We start from the raw sequence: 23,312 nt of genomic DNA on the forward strand, positions 1-23,312 counted from the left end.
TCTGTTCCCCGAAGCAACTGGAGGGCATGAATTCTTCCCCGCCGATCTGGGTTTCCTTCCAAAGCAAGCACGGTGCCTGGCACCCAGAAGCGTCCACTTACTGCCAAAGAGGAGAAATGTCAAGTCCACAGGTTGCAAACGGGCACAGTCCACCAAGCGGAGCCAGCCTGTGAGTCTGCTGTGTTTGGACTTCAGTGCTGTCTAAAAAATCTGAATTTGTTGCCAGTATTGAAAACCAGAAGCTGCTGCATAAAAAGCTCAACGTAAAGCTTCTCTTACAAAAAAAAATCAGGGAGTCTGGCCACATTCCCTCATGGTCACAGACAGGTAACTGAGAACTGACTGCCCCTTTAAAAGCGTGATAAGCTCACCCCTCACCCCAGTCCCCACCACTCCCTACTGCCTCCCACCAGCCCTTCCCCCTCTAACTTTGTTCCCGCCCTGGAGGCATGCATCTGGGTGGTTCGCAAGCCCCTAGACATCTGGCTTGGCGTGTCCACTTGTTCAACATTCTTCTGGCAAACATCTTTTTGAGTGTTTATTTTGTCCCAAGAAGTGTTTAGGTATTGCAGCTGCAAACGGCGTACTGCAGACAAATCTTCTCTGCTGAGATTTTGTCCGATGAAAATAAGTAACAGAGTCCAGAGGGCTCTGGAAGGGCCAACAGACCAGCAATGTGATGAGTTTGCTGGTGGAGGTATTTATAGGGTGCAAAGGATATCTCAGTCTCCTGCAGAAGTCAGGGTTTAATTAAGAAAACACAATCTGTTGAGAAATATAGGCCTTGTCGGCTGACACTGGAGCACAAGGAGAAACGGGAACCAGGAAGGTGTGAAAAGGAGATGGATAGTCTGTGGATGTTCCAGGAGAGTCTGGCCAGGCCCTGGGTGGGACCGGCCCTGGGGTCTATGGGGTTCTGAAAAAGGAAAGCTTGGGGCAATCAGGGGAGGCTTCCTGGAGGAGGAGAGGTTTGAGATAACGCTCAGGGAGAAGTAAAGGAATGCGGTGGGCAGAGGGAAATGAGGAGAACACTGGGTTCCAGCGGAGGAAAGGTGATGGTGAATTTGGAAGGAGTAAGGAGGGGCGTTCAGACCCCCAACTGCTGGGGAAAAGTAAGATGGAGGCAGCCTGTGCAGGCCCTGAACACCTTGGGAAAAGCCCGTCAGACTGGGGTGAGTGATGGCCTGAAACATGCTTACTGGGGGCCAAGCACGTTTCCCACACAAAATAACACTCCAAGAAGACCAACTTACTGACAAGCAAAGTGATGTGACTTGCCTGAGGTTACCAGGCTCGAGAGGGGCAGAGCCCAGACTGCAGACATAGGAGAAGAAAGCAGGGTGGGTGTGCAGATGGGGTTGGTCTAGGAGTTTGGCTGCGTGGCCCTGGGGAAGTTACTTAACATCTCTGAACCTCCAGGGCAAGACCACAAGGACCTGTGAACAGTAACCTGGGTCCCGAGCACCCTTTCCATCTGCACAGCCCCAGCGCATCAGCCAGGTCCCAGGGAGACAGGAGGAGGGGAGAAGTCAGTCTACAAGACAAGAAAATTGGGAAGGAAGAGCCACCAGGAGCTCGCACGCTTCCAGGCCCCGAGGGGAGGAGAGGACCGGTTCCAACATCAGGTGAAGGGCTGATCCCAGCAGAACACACGGGAGCCACAGCTGTCACCACTGCATCAATCCCACGCCCTTCCACTGAATCACCTGTGGGCTCCCCGACCCAGTGAATTCAGCCCCGAGCTCGGCTGGCAGGTGCTGCCAGAGGAGTCCTTCCATGGAGCACCCACTGATGCCGCCCTGAGGTTGCCCCCCACCCCCTGCCCCATCCCTTGCTTCCCAAAGCCTGGGAAGTCGGAAGACTCCCAAGGCCTGGGGCTAAGACCTCACAGCGAGTCTCCCACACTCCCCCCTCCCCCACCCCCCCAGGCGCGTGGGGGGCTGCCCCCACACCTCCCAAAGAGGCAGGTGGCAGAGGACAGCAGTCGAGGTGGGTACAGGTGACTTCAACACATCCGAAATTGCCAGTGCAGCAGGAAGTCAAGCATGAAATTAACTTTAACTCAGCGGCCCCAGCACGCAGACACAGAGAAATTAAAGTGACAGGGCAAGGTCCTTGGGGAGGGGATAACCTTCCACCTGGCGGCAATTACAGCAGCAGGAGGAAGGGAGGCTGGGAGCAGGTCCGGTCGGGGTGAGCTGGTGAAGCTCTGCACCCTGAGAGGCAGGGCGCCCCACCCAGCCCCAGCCTCATCTGTCTTACGGTCCTTATCAAGCTGTCATCTAGCACAGAGATATTTATTTATTATCTGTCTGCACCACCAGATGGCAGGCCTCGTCCACTGCTGTCTCCCCAGGGTCCAGAACGGTGCCTGGCACAGAGCAGGTGCTCATGAATATTTGCTGAATGAATGAATGACTGAGGGATAACTCGCCGGGTCTCTGTTGATAAGGTAAGAAGAACCAAAATCACAGAACACTTCCTACATGCCTGACACTGACCTCAACACTTCAGGGATAGTAATTCATTGAATCTTCAGCAACCCATCTCACAGATGGGGCAACTGAGGCACTGGTAGTAAGTGACTGGCCACACGAGCCAGGTGCTAGGGGCCCTCAACCTGCCCCTGGACCATCAGCTCCCCAAAATCCAATCACGTCACTTCTCACCATAAACTCATTGCTGGCCTCCCATCGCACAGATCATAAACCCCAAACTCCTCACCAGCCCTGGGTGATCTGGCCAGCGCCTTCCTCTCCCTCACCTACCTCCTCGGGACATGCTGGCCTTCTCTGTGATCCTACCAGCTTGGTCCAGCCCCAGGGCCTTTGCACTGCCTGTTCTATCTGCCTGGAGGGTCTACACGCCGCCTGCTGCTCGGTCCCTGAATGTTCCCTCAACTGCCAGGGATCCCCCTGGCCAAAGTCCCCCCTTACTTTCTCTCCCATCACCCTCTTTACCATCTTCATAGCATTTTTTAAAGTAAATGACTGCACTGATTTAATGATGACCACACTGAAATTAAAATTACAGGAGTGATCATGATTTCAGTGGCAAACTATGGAAAAAAATTAAAATTCTAAGAAAAAATCAGTTCAAATAACTTGCTTAGATACATTTTTCTAACATGAAACTGACCATGTATGACCAAAGAAATCTTAAAATTATTTATCTCTATGTTTTAAACAAACGTGTTCAGCTGTGAGTTAGATTTGGAACAAATTTCACTAGACAGTTACCTACTTAGCCAAATGTACTCTAGTAGACCAAAGCCATCCTCTGATGAAGATTATGGGATATAAAACTAGGGCATTGGTTTCAATAAGCTTATAGTTTTATTCTACTTAGAGATGTAACAGTGTCTTATTTGCTAGTATTATATGTATGGATACATTTTTCCTTTGTTGTTTGGATTCTATGGCTGTTTTCATAACCTGGAATCATCCACATTATTCAGCTAAAAATATTACTCATTGTTAGTTTGGTGAAAAACGTATGTAAAATTTTCAGTGTAACAATATTGCTACCAAAAATTGTTATGCTGGACTTCCCTGGTGGCACAGTGGTTAAGAATCTGCCTACCAATGGAGGGGACACGGGTTTGATCCCTGGTCTGGGAAGATTCCACATGCCACAGAGCAACTAAGCCTGTGTGCCACAACTACTGAAGCCCGCACACCTAGAGCCTGTGCTCTGCAACAAGAGAAGCCACCACACTGAGAAGCCCGTGCACTGCAAACAAGAGTAGTCCCCACTCACCACAACTAGAGAAAGCCCGCGTGCAGCAACGAAGACCCAACGCAACCAAAATAAATAAATAAATAGGAAAAAAAAACCCCATGGGATCATTACAAAAAAATGGTTATGTTGAAAGGAAAAATACAACTAGGTATAGTAAAGCATAAAAAGTTTACGATAGCTATGGGACCACAATACTTTTTATTAGTTGATATTTTCTTGTTTGCGTAACTCACTTGTTTTCTGTCTCCACCGCTAGATAAAACTTGATGGAAGTAAGGGTAACTTTGCCTCGTTCATAGCTAAACCCCCAGGTCCTAGAACAGGGCCTGGCACGTAGCAAATGCAATAAATGTGTACTGAATGAATGAATGTTCCTAGCAGGTCTGTGCACATGAGAACACCCCACCCTCATCCCCTAAACCAGCTGTGACAGGTCCTAAAGGCCCACTTGCTCTCACCCAGCCCCCATCTGGGGCTCCCCCACCCCAGCAGGTCCCAGGAAGCTTATAAAGGACTAAGGTGGCTTGACTGGAAAATAAACCCACGTAGAGTTGAGAGGGATTTGGTATCTGAGCAGCGAACACACTCTAAGGCCAGACAAAAGCACAGGCCACATCAGACGCAGAAAGCCCAGCGTTACTCCCCAGTACAGGGCACCCCGCAGCCCCTGCCAGCCACAGGCTGAGCGACGGCCAGCAACGCAGGTGAGGCACCCTCGGCAGGTGCTCCTGAGCCCAAATGGGACAAGGGCCTTGCTCACAACGTGGGATTTTCTAGGTTGCTCCATCAGCCACCGGGAGCTGCAAGAGAGGTGGCCGCCTTGGTCACCAGAGCCTAGACGAGTCACGGGAGTCCAGAAACTACAACAGAAGGGACCTCCCCAACAACTAGTGCAGCTCCAGCAGATACCTGAAAACCATCGGGAGGTGTGCATGCCTCCAGGGATGGAGAGCTCACTGCTGCACGTACACTGTGAAATTCCACCCCAAGGAAGCTTGGACAATCAGACCAAACTGGACCGCCCATTGCACCAGCTAAGCACCACCCTCCTGAGGTCACACAAAAATGAACCTTGAACAGGTCAAAGGTTGTGGTCCCAAAGGGTCTGCCTCTAACCTAACCCTCCCAGAATGCCTGCAGTGTTCCCCAAGGGGCAAGACCCCTTTTACTTTTTGGGCTCCTGGATAACAACATGAGGTAATAGCCCCTCCTCAGCCCAGGAGGCTATGCTCCCATGAACGCATCCCAAGAAAAAAGCCAGCTCCCTTCCGGCAGCCACACCTCCAACGCCTGGCTCCCAGCTTGAACACATAAAGGCACTGGCCTACAGCGCAGTCCCAGTGCCCCTGCTCTGCCAGCCCGGCCCACACCAACCGTGTGTGGCATTTCACTGACATTTTTTCGCTTCCAGCGTCCATCTGGGAAAAGGCCCCATCACTGGGATACATCATACTGGCCACGCCAAAGCCTCGGGGTCTGGATTAGTGCTCCCAGCTGCTCCACACTGGGCTGTGCCACAGATGGACCCCCTGCTCAGACCACAAGACAGTCGCAAATATGCTTACATCAGAGCCCAGACCACGGGGCCCTGCCTGCTCCGTGACCACCGCCGTCATCTTAATCTCACTCTCCTCCGCCAGCAACAGCTCCCTCCTGCTCAAACAGGGGGGGGGATTCGCAGCCCCCACCTCTGTCCCTCCGGAGCTGCGCCTGCAGCTCGCCACCCTCCCCGAACCGGCTTCATGGGGCCACTCCCTCTGCCCCTCCCCATCCCAGGCCTCTCCATCCTAAGCCCCACCTGGCCCAGAACTCTTGCCCAAATTGCCCCCTCTGTCCCCTCCTCCAGCACCTGGCCCTGGCTGGGAGCCCCGGTGGGAACTGAGAACCCACATCCCACCCCAGGCCCCGGAGGCCTGAGAGCTGGTCCCCCCAACCCCTGGTGCATCTGCACGGCTGCCTGCAAGTACTCACATTTTGATGTTCTCATGATACTGCCTGGTGTCGGAGGGCTGGTTGTACAGTGGCTGCAGGGAAAGAGAGAGGGAGGCATGTCAGAGCCGGGCCTGGACTGCGGGCAGCTGGTGCGGGCTGGGCTGGCCGCTGCCCGGCTGCAGAGCCCTGGGCCACCTCGGCCGCGGCGCCCCAGACCCTGGCACCAAGGAGCTGTCCACCGGTGTGAGAGCCAGCCGCCAGCAGGCATGAAACGGAACATGGAGACCCAGCCCACAGCCCCGGCCAGGAACAGGCTGTAACCCTCTGGGCAGAGCTGTGGGTACTGTGATCCCCCAACCAGCGCTGCCGTGACTGCCCTGCAGGGCACCGGGCAGTGCTGGCCTGAGTGCCCAGGGACAAGCACACACCTCCCAGGGCAGCTGAGATCAGCATTGTCTCGATCAGGGAAGACAGCCACAGCACTGTGAGATGCCCCGTCACCACCACTGACCAGCAGAAGACAAAACGGCCAAATAGTGCCAGGGGTTGGTGAGGATGTGAGGAGACAGGAAGGCTTGCACACAGCCGATGGAAACGGACGCAGGTACGCGTGCCCCAGAGATGTGGCAGGATGAAGATGGGTGTGCCCTGCGACCCCCTTCCCCTCCCGCAGAAGCCCTAGGACTGTTCGGGCACTGTGTCCCGCCAGGAGATGGACACTGGAACGTCTGATCAGTACTGTCTGCAACAGTAACACGTTAGAAGCGAGCTAAGTTGTCCACCTTCAGAAAGAGGAAGAAGGAAGTTAGGACGCGTTTACACCTCGAAGCCTACGCAGTGGTGAGAAATGAATGAACTGGGCCCACATACAGCAACAAGGGTGCAAATTAAGAGGAAGTTGCTGCAGTGTCTGCGATGGGGCAAGAGTTGAGCTTGATGCTGTGTATCTCCCACCTGACAGCAGCACTGCAGTTAGGGGCTAACCCCCAGGTTTCCATCCCAGCTCTGCCACTTTCCAGCTGTGTGTCTCTGGGCTACCTAAGCCATCTGTGCTCCAGGTTCTCATCCGTAAATGGGGTTAAACTCAGAGAGTTGTCGTGAAGATCAAACGAGGTAATGCCTGCAAAGCTCTCAGCCCAGCGCCTGGCAGAGGCGCAAGAAGTATCAGGGTCATTATCTCCATCAGCGTGCAGCAACTGTATTCATGGAGGCAATTTTCCTCCCCTCCCCTCCTCCATCCCATATCCCCTCACGCCCTTGCTTTGGCCAATGAGAAAGATGCAATGAGAAAGCAGACGAAGCCTTTCTGCTCTTTCCTCCTCTCTTGTTTGCCTGCCCCCCATCAAGAGACCAAGTGTAGCCTGGCCTGCTGGAGGCAGACAGCTGGCACGGAGGACAGCAGCAGCATCCCAGCCACGAGCTTGAGCTGCTGGCTAACTTCCCAGCTCCCCACAGAGGTGAGTGAGCTGAGCCCAGATCCAGAGAAATTGCTCAGCTGACTTCTACATGCATGAGAAGTAGCAAATGGTTGTAGTTTCAAACCACTAAATTTGGGGCTGGTTTGTTACACAGCAGTCGCTGACTGATACAATTACCATCCCCATTTTACAGGTGAGAGAATCTAGTCCCTGAGTGCTGAAAACATTTGCCTCTGGCTAGTAAGAGATGAGCTGGTACTAGAATCCCGCCTCTCAGATCCTGCCCTCTCTCTGCCTGTGCCCCTCTCTGCATGTCTCCCTCTGTATGTCTCTGTGTGTCTCTTTTTGTGTTGCCCTCTCTCCCTTTCCCTCTCCCTTCCTTCCCTCTCTCTGTCTCACACACCCACTCAGGCAGGGAGCAGGAGCCTCCCAGGCAGCCATGGATGATTATGGTACAAGAACCAGGTACAGAGTGTGATGGGTCAGGCAGGGCAGGCGAAGATGGAGACATGGTGTCCTGAAGCCTCAAGGTAGGGCCCCAGGGTGAGGGAAGAGGGCATATCAGGCATTGAATACACCTGCTGACATCATCCCAGCCAACGGGGACCACCCACAGGTCCAACCTGCTGCGTCACCAGGGACAGGCCTCCTGCCCTCTGTGGACAGGGCAGGGTCCTCAAGGTGGGGCCTCTGTTGCCCTGGGGATCGCAGGCAGCCCTGGCTGAGGACAACGGCACCTCTCTCCTGGTGTCCCCCAGACTCTCTCTGTGACAATTCACCACTACTCAGGCAATTGCAGGCCCCAAGTTCAGCTACTCCCCCTGGGGTGGAGATGTCATCCCACGGCTGGCACAGGCCATCTCCCCCCACACTGGGTCAGCTGCCCTTCCAAGTCTCTTGGCTCAAAATGGGGAGGTTTTCCCACCCTACTCTGGGTGTCTGAACAGGAGGGCAACAGGAGAGACCATGGTCAGACTCACTGCAGAACTTCCCAACTAGAGAGGAGTCAGACGTTACTGCACACAGTGGAGAGGCCACATCTCAGGGCAGCAAGGAGCCCTACAAAGATGCCTGTGCCGAATTCCAGGGCATTAGATGCCCGTGTTTAAGCCCAGATGACTCTGCGTTAGGTTCTCTGCCTTCCCCAAGAGCCAATACAACATAGGCTGGGCGGGAGGGGACATGGCTTAAAGATTCAGTTTCCAGGAAGAGACGGGCCCCGATTTCAGTGATGGCGCTCCCCTTGCTAGCTGTGTGTCCTCAGACACATGCCTTCAACAGTGCAGGACTCGGTCTTCTCATCTGGAAAATGGGCGTAGAGCCAATAGGACCTACCTCACAGGGCATTCGAGCAGCCCAGAAAATGTCACATTTGATGACTCAAGTGCCTTCTTTTGGTTTTAAAGATGGCAAAGTCTCCACGGTCTAAGGAGGCCAGGAGGGGCTGAAGGACCACATAGGGAGACCCTGGGTGCCAGTGATGGGTGGGGGTTGTGGGGGGGAGGGGTGGCCCGGGGCGGGGAGGGGTGGCCTGTTTCTACAAAATGGGATGGGCCAGAAAAGGGGAGACTGGCTTCTGGGAGGGCAGCGGGGTCCCAGCTAGCCTCCGACCCGCCAAACCCACAGGGGAGGGGAGGGAATCACTTTCACCCTCCGGCCCCGCTGGATAAGATGAGGACACAGCACCCTGCCCCTCCCTCCGGGTGGTCTTCAGCAAAAGGCCAGGAAGAAGTCAGAGAACACTGCGTTGTGCTGCCTCTAACCAGAGGGGCTGGCTCTCCTCCAAGGAGGCACTCACTGGGCACTCTTTGAAGTAAACTGAGACTTGGGCGGGAAGGGAAGACTCTGGGACCAGAGCTGCCTCAGGATGCTGTTCGTTGCCATGGTGACAGGCTGCCCCCTTGGAAGGCGTGTGAGTGGGTCGGGCTGAGGAAGGATCATGACATGTCCTTGGCTGGTGCACTGCTGAGGGGAGGGCAGGGCAGGGCAGAGAGGGTCCCCCCAACACCCCTCCTCACCACCTGCAGCAGGGGTCTGCACAAGGCCAGGCAAGGTCTCCCTCTGTCCTGGGAGGCATGTGTCCATCTGGCAGCCACGAGGCCACCTTGGCCTTCACACCCAGAGCAGCTTTCTCTACTACCTCCCAGGTTTCCACTCCCTGCCAGGGGGACACAAGACCTAAGAGGGAAAACCCCTGCCACGGACCCCAGAGGAGTGAGGCTGGGGGGGCTGGGGTACCCGTAGGAAGGCCTGCCCCATCCACGCCTCCGTTTCCTCCTCTAGAAATGAGGACACAGCCAAATACTCGGAGGGAGAAAGAGAACACAAAGGAGAGGACGTGCCAGGCTGTGAGGCCGCGGGCAGAAAGGACTAAGAAAGAAGAGCTGGTGCCCGGGGAGAAGGAAGGGAGTCCCCTCTGGGCCTGACGGCAGGCAGCTGGCGGCGGGTGGCCAAGAAGAACCAGGTGGATGAGCTGCTAGAAACGAAGTGTCAGCGCTGGCCCTCCGCCCTCTGGTGACACCGTGTTCTTAAAATAACACCTCTGAACAGGAAGGAAACCAGTGACTCAAAGCAGCAGGGAGAGGAGGTGGGGGCTGGGGCTGCCCACACCCTCGCCCCCGCTGCCCCTCCTCCGGGCCAGGCCGCGTGCCCAGGGCGCAGGGGTGGAGGGCCAAGCCCCGCAGAGCCCCGCACCTGGTTTATCGGCTTCCTTTCCCACGCACGTTTCTCCTGGGCCCAGGCCTCCCCCTCCCCGCCCCCCGGGAGGTCACAGAGCCCCCGCCCCTGTCTTCCTCGGCCGACTGCTCCCTGGCTAGAGGTGGGAGAGACCTCCAGGGGACTGGATTCCCCGTGGTGCGGCCTGGGGACCCAAGACCTGGGGTGAGCAGCGCCAGGCCCTCCCTCCCGGCCTGAGCTGGGACTCCTGGGTGGCACAAAGCAGCCACTGCTAAGGGTACACCTTGCAGCTGCCTCTGCTTGGAGGAAACCTCTGGCCACTCGAGCTTTGTGGTAACCAAGACAGAGGGCAGACCTGTGCAAGCCCATGGGCTCAGCACACCTCTGCGCCCCATCTCTTGCTGTGTGACCCTGGGCAAGGCACTACCCTCTCTGAGCCTCACCTAGAAAGGGGATGGTGACAGGGCCTGACACACAGCACGTGCCCTGTCAATGTGAGTCTCCTCTCCAGCCCCACTGAAGGCCACCAAGCCAAGAGCCTACCAACGTCGAGAGGACCCCAGTGACAGCCACGCAGCCCCACCAGACCCTCCAGACCTCGGCCTCCTGTGCCACCAGCCTTGAGACCACCAAGCAGAGGATGACCTCCTCACCCCCGAAGACCCAGGAAAGGATCACTGAGGTTGTGAACCCAGCAGACGTGAGCCCAGCTGCCCTCAGCAGCATTTCTAGGACCCCCAGACCCAGGGATCTCCCCTCACGCCCCCACCCCCTACGCAGGAGCCCCCGGGACTCATGAGGTCAGGAAGGGGAAGGGGGGAGCCTCCAGGGCTGGAAATGCTTGGGCATCGGGCACCACCTCCGGTCCTGCCAGCCCCTTGGCAAGAAAGGGAAACCAAGGGGAGCAGCAGGTAACTGGTAGGAAAGCAAAATAATGGAGCGACACTGGAAAACCGTGTGGCAAGTAACTCCTCAAGAGGCTAAACACAGAATTAACACGATCCAGCAGGTGCGGGGCTAGGTATCTACCCCAGAGAAAGGGAAGCACACATCCACATGGAAACCTACACATCAATGTTCACAGCCGCTTCCTTCATAACGGCCAAAACCAAAACCAACCTAATGTCCATCAGTGGAGAAGTGGATAAGCTAAGTGTGGTCCATCCGCACAATGGAATACGATTCAGCCATAAAAAGGAATGAAAGACCAACACAGGCTACCACGTGGATGACTCTTAAGAACAGGATGCTGAGTGAGAGAAGCCAGACACAGAAGGCCACGTATGATGTGATCCACTGATACGAAATGTCCAGAACAGACAAATCCATAGAGACAGAAAGCAGATTAGTGGTTGGTTGGGAAGGAGGGGGAGGGGAGGGTGGGAGGTGGGGGATGGGAGATAAGCAGGTGATGGTTCAGGGAACAGAGCTCTTTTTGAGATGGTGAAATGTTCTCTAATCGATTATGGAGATGGTCCCGCACATCTGTGAATGTACGAAAAACCGCTGAATTGTACTCCTTAAATGGGTGAATTGTACAGCATGTGGATGGATTACATCTCAATAAAGCTACTTAAAGTTTTAAAAAGAGGCTGCTAGAGACATCCCAGAAAGCGCGCCCAACGGGAAGCTAGACCGCAGGCTGGGAGCCTGTCACCCATCCCAGGAGGGGCGCTGGGCCCTGCCCCGGAGCCGTACGAGCCCCCTCTCCAACTCCATGTCTGGCTCTGCCCCGAGAGGACCTGGGGCAGTAAGAGGCCAGCTGCTCACAGCTCCTCAGCGGCCTAAGCAGACGGACCCCGGGCGGGGGAGCAGCTGTCACTGCAGAAAAAACTCCGGGGCAAACAGCTCTTCCCTCTGAAGCGTTCAGGACGCTGAGTGCTCCCCAGGGGCCGAGTGCTGTGTCTGTGAGCCTTTGCCCCGTTTCATTGGTCCCTTATCAAGATCCTCAGCTTCCCCATTTCACAGATGAGAAAACCGAGTCCTTTTTCCAAGGCCACTTGGCAAACACACAGTGGAGCCAAATTTAAAATTAGGCTCCAAATGCATAAGATTATTTCTGCCCCACAGCATGCACACGCACAGCGCAGACCCGCCACGCGCTCGGGGACCCTCACACCCTTCCTGCGTGCGTGTACCCACAGCTCTGTGCCCCACCCGCTCAGTGGGACACTGATGGTCCTGGGCAGGTGGGCACTCTGGCCATTTCTCCCGGGACTCCAAAGCCACCAGCCGGGAGTTCCCGTGCTCGTTTCCTATCTCTGGTGACACATAAGGTGACAGGTGCTGAGAGAGAAGAGGCCCGGGTCTGCTTCCCAGCTCTGCTGCTGACACAGCATCTTCCCATCAGTAAAATGACACTGATAACAGCAATAATAAGAGCAGCAGCAATGAACGCTCAGCACTCACTGTCCATCAGGCACTATGTTCAGGGCTTCACAAAAATGAATACGGTTCATCTCCAAGATAACCCAGTGGGATATGTGTTATTAGTCCCAGTTTACGGATGAGGAACCTGAGGCACAGAGAGGTTAAGACACCTGCTCGGGGTCACACAGCTATTAAGTAGCAGATCTGGGAGCTGAACCCACACGATCTGGCCCAGAGTATGGGCTTTCCATGATACGCTAGACCAAATGGATTGGACGCCAACTGGTCAATCTTGCCGTCCGACCGGCTGGGCTTGGGAGCGTGACTGGAGTGCCATCGCGCCCCCGCCTCACTCCCAGAACCGCCCGGCCCACCCACCCACTGCTATCTGCCGGTCCCTCTTATCAGGAGGGTGGATTTCCTGCCTCCTCCAAAGGACAGGGCAGCACTTGGCAATAGATGACTTCCTCCTTCCCTCCACTCCCACCTGCCGCCCTGCCCACCTCTCCGGCCACCCCCCACCCCGTCCCAGAGCGCCCCACCCTGTTCCACAGCTCACCAGCTCCACCTGGGGCCCCAGGCCTTCGAGAATCCGATGGGCAGCCTCGGCCTTCTTCTGCAGGGTGAGGAGAAGAGGAGGAATTTAAAAAAAAAAAACAAAAAAACACCAAAAAAACAGCACGCGCGCGCGCGCGCACACACACACAGAACAGATTATAAATAGAGGCCTCCCGGAACAGCAGGCAGCTGGCCAGCCCAGCACGCCCATCCAGGCCCGGGGGCGGAGGGGAGGAAGGGGAAGGGTCCCCCCACAAGCCCTCCCCGGGCTAGAGACACACACAGAGGGCCTCAGCATCCCCGCAGCAGCCCTGGCAAGCCCGCCAAGTTTCAATTTGAACAAATGCACCCCGTTCTCTGGCGCCGGCCCCCCGAAGCCCCCAGCCTGACGCCCCCCAGATCCCAGGGCGGGCACAGCTCCTGCCAGGCCCGCGATGCCTTCCTCCGCCTTGGAAGCCGGCTGGGTGTCTACAATTCCCTCAGAGCTGGTGCCGCCAGTGAGGGGGGAGGAGGAGGGGGAGGGAGGGCGAGATAGAGGCGCCGGGAGATACCCTTTCTAGGATTCTTGTATTTCACAATCATGTGACTATTTCTGAGCTGCCCTGGGGCCTCCCCGCCTCCCTCCCCACTCACAACCCGGGACTTATTAGGAAAACAGGAACATATGGCAGAAAGGGCTTGGTGGCTGCGAAATCAACAGGCTGGACCCCCCGGGTCCCTGGCCGGGAAGGCGGACGCTGTGTCTGATCCAGGCCCCCCGTCTGGAACCGCGAGGCCCGCTCGGCCGAGCCAACCGGGGCACAGGGCAAGCAGAGAGCCGGGGAAGGCGACTTCAGGGTGGCTCTCTGTCGGATGGAAAGCAGGGTGCCCACAGCGCACATGTGGGAGACCTGAGACCCTCCTGCGACCCAGGAAAGGCTGGGTGCTCCTGACTCAGCCAAACTCGGGGAAGCCACCCAGGCAGGACGCAGCGTGAGCTGGCAGGAGAGGCCAAGCAAGACACCATCACCAGGTCGAAACCGTTTCCCAATGACCCCCCCTCCCAAATCCAGAGCCACTGAAAGGGGGTGACCCAGAACCCTGGAGAACACGGCTGACAACAGAATGGGAGGCCCAGGTTTCAGGTGTCATTGCAGGGAGGAGGGGTGCGGGGGCCAGCCTCGCCCGCCCCCAGCCCCCATGACAGAGCGTAGGCATGTAGGTGGGCTCAAGCTGGCACCTAGAACGAGCTCCGCCTAGAGCCCTGGGCCCAGCCCACCCAAGGACAAGCCATGATCTCGGCTCCCTTTGTGCAAAGCCGAAACCCTGAGAACAGCAGCCTCAGAGTGTGGCTGGGGGCCGGAAAATCGGGGGGGAAAGTATTATTGTAATGACTGCCATTTTATTGAGACCCTACTCTGAACCAAGCATTGAGCACACAGCATGCATTGTTAATATTTGAATCACACAAAACAGGAAGTCAGGCAGATGTAAGAAGTATCCGCATTCTACAGATGATGAAACTGAGGCACAGAAAGATGATGTAAAGGAACGTCCTTCTTCTGATCTCCAGGAAGGGAGACAGACAAGGGTTGGTCCTCTCCAGGACCTCCACTAGGCTTGGGTCTGGCATCTTCTACGGGGGGTGGAGAGGGGGAGGTACCAGCCTGACCACCCCAGCCCTGGCCACACCCTGAAGCCAGAAAGTGTCAGCCGTGGGGTACCAAAGATGGAAGAATCCCCTAGCTGGACCAAGTGAAGGACTGGGTATGGGGTAGGGAGGGAACAGGGTAGCTCCCCAAACATTTGAGCACCCACTCTGTGTGAAGCACCGGGCCATGAAACAAAATGAGTGCTATCAGGCTCTGCCTGCAATGAACCCAGTCTAGTGGGCAGCTGGTCACGAGCAGTGATGGCAGATTAATACAGGCAGGAAAGGTACGTGTGGTGTATGGGGGAGGCATTAAGCAGGTTAGGGTCACGCCTTCCAGAAAGGTAACAGGAGGGATACACAGCTGGGTTTTGAGGGATGAATAGGAGTTTGTGTGCATTCATGAGGCTCTGTGGGGATCAGCAGCAACTGCCCATCTAGATAAAGGGGTGATGCCAAACACAGGAAGGGCGGCGCTGGAGCGACTGGGCCACTGGAAACTGCCACATCACACAACTGGGCCTGGGTCTCAGGTCTGGGACCCATATAGGGTCTCCAGAAGCCTGTGTCCTATGAACCAGAGTGGATTCCATCTTCAACCACATCTTCACTGTCTCAGGAACACAGGCACCTGGGGAGGGAGCTTCCCGTAGCCCCTGGAGAAGAGAGCATGGAGAGCAGAGACTCTTCCTTACCTGCCAAAGCCACAGGGAGCCCAGGGTCCAGGTACCCTGAGCACCAGCTCTCCATCACACACCTGGTGTGAGAGTCCCTTTGTTCCCTAACAGTTCGTCCCCCAGGCTCTGCTCTTAAGCCCTAAGCAGCCCTGGGGCCTTTTAAGACAACTCAAATTCCAAAAGGCGGCACATCTACGAATCACCCAGAAGAAACCTGTCAGGGAACAATCCTAAAGATGCCACAACACCGGAACACGGGACAGCTGGGCGGCCAAGAGCAAAGCTAGGCAGCCAGCCAGCCTGGGTCTGATCCACGTGCCAACTACATCGTCTTGGGTAAGTCCCTTCGCCACCCCCGAGCCTCAGCTTCCTCATCTACCAAGTGGGGATAACGCCAGCACCGCCCCATGCAGCTAATACGAGAATTAAATGAGCTGACACACGTACCACGTGAAAATCAGAATCTGGCACGTGGCAGGCGCTAGGTAAGCGCTGGCTGTCATTACCCTCGCTGTCAACAATAACGACAAGGCCACAGCTCACACCAGGTGACCAGCCTGGGTCCTCTACAAGCCCCGTCTGTCTGGATTCCCGCAGGAACCCTCTGCGGAAGGTTCTAACATCAACCCATTTATATGCAAGGAAGCCGAAGCTGGGGTCCCACAGCCAACCCAAAATACGCAGCTCAGGTGGCAGGTAAAGGCTGGGACAGGCAGACTCTGAAACGGCACCCCCACCTCCTCACATCCTGCCCCACCTCATGTTACCACACCCTCGCTCCTGCTTCACTGGTCCGGCTTGGGGTGAGGGTGGGTAGGAAATCTGCTTGTCAGTTCCCCGGGGGCTGGGGGGAATGGCCTGCAAATCGGGGGGCTCCCCCAGGTGGGCAGGGCTTTCTTGCCACATCTGTCCATTGGGACCCGGCTCTGCTCTAACCCCAGCAGCTGCTTTCACCCATCTGGGCCTTAGTCTCACCATCTGCACAGTGGCTGCGCTCATCCAGGGTACCGGACTCCCAGGACTTGTACAGAGTGCATGCTGTCACTTCTCGCTTAATGTCCCTCTTCAAATGGAGGGGAGACCCCCCCAAACACCCTGGAATGGAGCATGGCCATAGATTCAGCCGCGCACCAGAAACTGCCTCCCGCCCCTTGGCGGATGGCTTCTCACCACCAAGAGAACCAAAGTCAAACCCCTTGCTGGGGTCCACCCAGCCTCCCACAACGCCCAGCCTCTGGGAAGCCACTGCCTGAGGTCACCCTGCTCAGCTGCAGAGGACAAACCCGAGCGCAAGCCGACAGGCGGGGACAGTCCGCCCGCCCCTGGCTTCCACCCACTGCAAGGGCTCTTGCCCGACACCAGGGGTTCAGGCTGGGGTCTCACTAGGTGCCCTCCTGCAGGGGACCCCAGGGTCCGAGTGGCCAGGCCTCCTTGGGGACAGAGAGCCTGCAGCACCAAGGACCTTAGTCGCCTGCATAGACAGGTGCACGCAAGCCCTGTGGACCCACGTGACCAAATCCTATGTCTACACCTATAAAGGCACACACACACGTGTGCCACCCAAGCACACACATGTTCACACACACACGCACACGGCATGCACAAATACACACATGTACCCAAGTGGACACACACGTGCACAAAGTATAAACACAAATGGCCACACCACGCCCCACACATACACGTGTGCACAGCCACTCAAGTGTCTCTACACATGCCACACGGCTAACAGGTGCACCCATGAACACCTGGGCGTGTCCATGCACACATCACCACAGCTGAGCCCCACACATGCTGACACAGGAGTCGTCAAACACACGTGTATCCACACACGCACATGCACACAGTCATCCTACTCAAACACACACACACACACACACACACTCACAAGCATGGATGTATAAATGCATAGAAGTCACATGCCCCATGTGCGTTGAGTCACACACACAATTTGCACACGAGTAGAGCTTTCCATAGTTATACACGAACCCACACACATGCACACATGTACCCCCCGAACACACACACACACACACACACACACACACTCCCAGCTCTCATCTTGGGCAGGAGGACCAGAGCCTCACCATGACCAGCCCCCTGAAGCCCCCATTCTAGCTCCTCAGCTGCTTACCCTGGCCTGAGCTCCAGGCCTCACCCTCCTCTTCTTCAGAGTAGAGGCAGCACCCACTACTCACCCAGGAAGCCCGGGACCCCAGCATCTCCCTCTACACCACACTGCTCTCCCTTCCATGCCACAGCCACGTGCCAAGTGCTGCAGCGTTTCAGGGCAGCAGGTCCCCCCAAGGCTCAGCTCCCTCGTCTGTACCAGCAGTGGAAAGACCCCTTCCAGAACCCTCCTGGGCGCGTGACAGAAGTGACTGAGTGAGTGAGGCAGAATTCATGGATGCATGTTAACAGAGTCATTAGGAAAACACTCCCTAAGTGCAGAGGAATTTGGAGGAAGCCCTGGACACTCCAGGAGCAGTTACGACGGCCAGATGCAGAAGCAGAGGCAGGGGTGCAGCTTGGGACTGGGCCTGAGCCGCTGCTCTGAAAGCCCCGAATCACGACTCGGCAGGGAGAGGAATCTGAAGCTGGGCATTGGGGTGCCTGGACCCCCAAAAGGCTCTACAAAATGCTTCACAGTCTTAGTCATTACCAATAGAATTGTTCATCTTTGTCCTGCTTAGTGCTAATCACACTGTATAAAAACTTTACTAGCAAGATGCTTAAAACCTAAGACAAAAAAGGACTTGGGTCTTACTCTCTGATTTCCTCCTCATCCCTCAGCAATCAGAGAGGCCCTGCCTCCATGAATTCAGCCTCCTCACCATCTTTGGAAAGGGCCATAGTCCTCTCCATAGGAAATATCCTTCTGCCTTTTCCCAACAGTGCCCACTTGTGCAGACCTAGCTCAAGTCTCCTCCAGGAAGTCTACCTGGATTGCCCACTGCGCTGAATTCCTATAGCACCAGCACCATGCAAACTGTCCCTTATTTACACATCCTTCACTAGTGCTGCGTGTGTGTTTGTTTTACCCAAACTCAAAGTGTGAGCATCCTCCCAGGCCCGCCAGACCTCCACCTCCCGCCCCCCAACACATTCCCTTTGAAGATCAAACGAGACCCCGTCCCTTCTGTGAGCCTCTGCCTGTGCTGTGACCCCCCCACCAAATGCCCTCCTCGGGGTGAGAGCCCACCCACTGCTTCCTAGAAGCCTTTCCCCATAGCGGCCCTGCCCTGCCCATGCCTGCCCTTCGGGGCCTGCAGCAACCCTGCCTCCTGTTCTGCCATCTGTGTGCACCTGCCCGGCCCCGCCCACGCAGGCAGCTCCCCCCATCCCCCACCCCGAGAGTGCTGGCGCCTCGTCCATGTGCCCCGAATGGATAATGAGCTGGAGTCCACTCTGCAGGAGAGCCAGGCAGGCCCTGCCCAGCGGGAAGCTGCGTTTTCCAGCCGGCGCGGCATTTAGAGACAGACCCTTGCATCCGCCTCTCAGAGGAACCAGCGGGGAAGGAAGGAGGATTAAAATTTAATCCGATTGATCCCCTAAGGGGCGGTAAATCCTGGCTGCTCCTGCTCAAGACATCTGAGGGGCCTCCTGCCCACCGGGCCTCCAGCCCCTGAGGCTCAGCCCAGGCAGGGGGACCCTCGCCGACCTCCACTGGGGGCAGAGGCCAGGCCCCACAACCCCCAAACCAAAGGACTCTTCTAGGGGAAGGGTCTCCCTCCCCTCTGCCATCCATTCATTTGTTCAGCAGATAGTTAATAAGCACCTACTGTGTGCCAAGCACTGTCCTAGGTGCTGAAAATATAGCTGGGAAAGAAAGACAGAGATCCCTGCCCTCGTGGAGCCTCCACTCACAAGAAAGACAATACACAGAAAAAATATGAATTATGTCCAGTGGCAACAAGGGCAAAGGATGAAATTAAAGCCAGGGAGAGCAGGTGTTGATGGTTTTCAAGATTAAATACAGGGTCAAAAATGGGCCTTGGCTGAAAAGGGGACATTTAAGCAAAACAGCTGACAGAGTGGGAGTGCGCCCAATGGGAAAACGAGCTCCAGGTAGAGGATGCAGCCAGTGCAAAGGCCCTGAGGCAGGAGCATGCCTGGGTGTTCAGGGAAGTACAAGGGTCACAGGTGCTGGGGCAAGGTGAGACAGTAGATGAAAGGAAAGGGGGATCGGGACAATGAGGGGCCCATTCCTCAGATCCACGGTGGCCTGTGTGTGGTGGCCTGAGTGTGGTTGTGTCTCTCCCATCAGAAAGCCAACGTGAGTGGGCTGGGGCCAAGGTCACCACTGTGCCCCCAGTGCCTGGAACGGTGGCAGGCCCAGAGCAGACGTTCAGTTACACGGCTGCTGAATGAAGGAAGGAAGGAAGGAATGAGTGAACAGGATGAGTGTGATGCGCCCAGCACACCTGAACTTCCCAGGCAGGGGCCGGCTCTCCAAATCCCAGGGACCAGGGTTGGAGTCCTAGCCCACCACTCACTCGCTGTAAGGCTGTGGAGAAATGACCCAGAACTTCGGTTTCCTCATCTGAAAATACGGGGTGGGGGTGCGGGGGGAAGGCCAGTGATTCCCACATACTGTCAGGACCCCATCAGGATGTAATCAGCATACATGGGCATAAAGCTCCCAGCCTGAGGCCCTGGGGGAGAGAGGACAATGCCAGCACTCTGGGACCCCAACCTGGTCCCAGATCACTAGCCCAGGGGGCACAGGGGGCACAGGCGGCACAGGCCCAGCCAGCCTTGGCTCCCCTGCCTCTGACCTCCTCTTGGAGGAAGCCCCCTATTCTATCTAGTCCCTGGGGCAGGGTGGGGATGGGGCTGACTCCGCCCCCAGACTCCAGGGGTGGGCCTAGGACCCAGCCCTGACCAATCGGTGTAGTCAAATCTCCTGGCCTCAGTATTGGCTGAGAAGTGAGCATGTGACTCCAGCCAGCCAATGAAAGCCAACCCTGGGACTATGGCTGGGACATCTGGGAGGAGTTTCCCATCTGGCCTGGGAGGGGTACGTGGGCCTAGAGCTGCTGGCCGTCCTTCCCAGTTTCTGCATGTCCTGGGAACCCCCGCCTGGGAACGACACTGGCACACAGAGAGCGCAGAGGTGGGGACGGAGCACTCCCAAACATCTTCATCTGAGCACCTTGGTCCACACACATCTGAACTAAACGAACACCAACTTTCATTACAAGACTCAATAACCCCCTCTTTAGCCTCAACCAGTCTGAGCTGAGGTTTTGTCTCCTGTACCCAAGCGTCTGGACTTCCTGGACCCTTCCTGGCACCGCACTTTACAGTTCACAAAGTCATTCCAGCCCACCGTCTCAGCCACATCAACTCTGTGGCCTCAAGAATGTGGCCAGGACCCAGGGCCATGGAAGGCCTCGAAGTGAAATAAACCAGCCAGCTCATCCGGGTACAGGTTGGACTGGAATCCAGCACCGCCCCCCCACCCCCTCCCACACACACACAAGCTGCAGAAAATCAGGGCAGGAGGAGGTGAGAATTCTGGCAGGGAGACCACCCAGGGTAAGACCTGGGAAGGGGTGTGTGAACTGCTGTTGGGGTAGGATGTGTCCTGAGGCCAAGGAGCCAAAGACCAATCAGATCCGCAGCTACAGCTCTTTGGGGAGAACCTGGTGAGACCTGGAGGGGACCACCCCAAATTACCGCTTAGGCAAACCCCCAGGGAAGTGGCGACTAGTGGCTGGGATGGAAGGTGGAGAAAGCTTCCCACGGGGGGCACCAAAGGCCTGTGCCTTTGAGTCCACCTGGCTGCGGAGGGCTGAGGGCTCCCGTCTGCTAGAGTCTACCAGCTCCCAAAACACGGAGCCCCCAACAAGGGCCAAGGGCACTGTGGTGACATCCTGGGCAAAGTCGTCAACCTGCCGCCACAGCTGCTGGAGAGAACTGTGCCTGCTCTCCCACTCAAGGATCAGGGAAGGCGGGCAGACGGGCTGCCCGGGGTGACAGATCCAGGAGCTCTGCCTTCGTCCCCTCTACCACAGGCTCCTGGAGCCAACTCAACCCTGGCTGCAATCCCCAGCCTCAACGCTTACTTGCTGTGCAATCTCAGGTAGGTCATCCTCCCTCTCTGAGCCATGGCTTCTTTATGCGTAAAATGGAGAGGATAGTACTACCTGTCTTATACAGGTCTGGAGAGGAGGAAATAAAATCATGCCAAATATAAACAATAACAAGAGGAAAAGAATAATGATGACTACAGTGATGGCAACAATTAATCGCACCAGCTAGTACCTACATGATGTCAGGTGTTGTTCTAAGGGCACTACATAATGAACTCATTTAATCCCCACACCACGGTGTAAGGTAGCTGCTCTAATTATCATCATTTAACTGGTGAAGGACATGGGTTGCAGGGAGACTTAATTAATTTGCCCAAGGTCGCAGAGCCAGGAAGTGGTAGAGATGGGATGTGAACCCAGGACACCTGGCTAAAGCACACGTGGCCCCTTAGTTCTCCTATCATTGTGATTGTTATTAGTGTTACTGGAGGTAGGGAGCCAGGGCATGTGAGAGTGACCAGCCCCTCAAGGCCCAGCACACAGTTCCCAGATCTCCATCAGGTTTAGTCTCATCCTGCATCTACTGCAGCTTCAAGAGGTTAAGGCATAGCCAAACCAGTTGATCCAATAATTTCCTGCCTGGAGCTATAGCCACAGGCGCCAACCATATGTTCCCAGACTCCAGAGTAGCCATCTAGGCCCTGGGACACCAGGTCTCCCCAGCCCCTGCCTGGACTCTAAGCACTGATACAGCAGCCAGGGGCAAATCCCATAGTGGAGGTAGCTGGGAAGGATGGCTGGGGCCAAGGACACAGGGGGGACCATGGGAGCCAAGGCAGGGAAGAAAGGTCCTCCATCTGTCACACTTCACTATATGACCTCAGACAAGCACAATCCCTCTCTGGGCCTCAGTTTCCTCACCTGTAAAATAAAGGAGGGGACTCAACATCCACAGGCTCTGAGCACATCTGGGAAGAGTCAACTGTAAGTCATTGAAGCTGAACTCCCGGTGGCTTGATTGGGAAGATGGGGAGCTCATCACCTCAGCAGACACCAGATTCCACTTCAGGGCAGCTCAAGCCTTGGGGTTCCACCCCTGGGAGACACTCTGCTCTGGGTGCCCCTCCCCCTCCAGATACCCAGCAGCTGCCCTCCACAGACGCCTATGAGCCCCCATAGTCTGCTACAGACCCTGTGTTCAACCAACCTAACGGTCCTCTCCAGGGCTAAATGTAAGCAGAAGCCAATGCTGACGAATCAGGCCCTGGGATCTGACAGCCCACAGGTTCAAATCCCAGGCCCGCCACTTCCCAGCTGTGTGACTTTGCACGAGTCACTTAACCTCTCTGGGCCTCAGTTTCTCCCTGTGTTAAATGGAAACAATCACCGTACCTACCCTCTGAGGACTGCTATGTAAAAAGCCTGGCCCATCGCCTGAAAAGGAGGAGCTGTTCAACTAATGTTTGCTGTTGTGATAAATAATATTACTATTGTTTTCTGCATTACAGGAATTTCTTCTGCGTGAGTACCTAAATGATTGCTTATCCCCCCACTGATCAACTGGCCCCTGAAGTTCTCCTACGACCTAATACCTGCATTTTCACTTGCATCCCACAGGCCACCCAAAGTCCACACCAGTCTGCATGTCTGAGCAGAACAAACTACAGCAACACCAAGAAGGGACTCCACTGGCCACCCCCTTCCCTTCCCACACACAAACCCAGGTCTGTGGGGTGTGGGGGGAGGGTTCCATAGAGGTTCCCATTTCACAGACAGGAACACTGAGGCCCCAGAAGGAAGCCAGACCCTTCATGGTGATACCTGCATCCCACCCGGTGGCCGGCACAGGGTGAACAGGAGAAGGTGGGATGGGGGCTCCATAGGGCGGGAAGAGGCATACCCGGTTCTCGTCGTAGATGATCTGTACCAGGCTGCGATGCTTGGACTCGATGGGCGGTGGCGACACAGGCTTCTCTGGCTCAGGCGGCTTGGCGGCCTCCTCCTCCAGCTGTTGCTGTGGGGAGCGAGTGGGGAGGGCGTAGCGGTGAGCACGCCAGCAGGCGGAAGGAGAGGCAGCTCCCCCCACGGCGGAGGGGCGGCCCCCGTGCAGCCGGGCTGGTGGCCCCGCACAGGAAATCAGGCTGCTAACCATTTCCTCTGAGTCACCCGCAGGGACTCCGAGCCCTGGAGAGGCCCCAGCTTCCACAGGGAAGGGCCCAGCCAGGGCCAACTCCAGGCTCTGCAGCCAGCCTTCCTGGGTTCAAGTCCAGCC

At 56.3% G+C, this 23,312-nt stretch overlaps 1 protein-coding gene across 23 annotated transcripts in view; it reads right to left on the minus strand.

The window, feature by feature from the left end:
• NCOR2 (nuclear receptor corepressor 2) overlaps positions 1-23,312 on the minus strand; it is a 225,897-nt gene that overhangs the window by 108,608 nt on the left and 93,977 nt on the right. For all 23 annotated transcript variants that reach the window (XM_057746317.1, XM_057746319.1, XM_057746323.1 and 20 more), the window contains 3 exons: positions 22,941-23,054; positions 12,697-12,753; positions 5,713-5,765 (listed from right to left, as the gene is read on the minus strand). In XM_057746317.1, coding sequence (XP_057602300.1) covers positions 5,713-5,765; positions 12,697-12,753; positions 22,941-23,054 — 224 coding nt within the window. The remainder of the gene's footprint in view (positions 1-5,712; positions 5,766-12,696; positions 12,754-22,940; positions 23,055-23,312) is intronic.

Source organism: Hippopotamus amphibius, chromosome 8 (assembly GCF_030028045.1).
Source record: "Hippopotamus amphibius kiboko isolate mHipAmp2 chromosome 8, mHipAmp2.hap2, whole genome shotgun sequence".
Classification (NCBI taxonomy): domain Eukaryota; kingdom Metazoa; phylum Chordata; class Mammalia; order Artiodactyla; family Hippopotamidae; genus Hippopotamus; species Hippopotamus amphibius.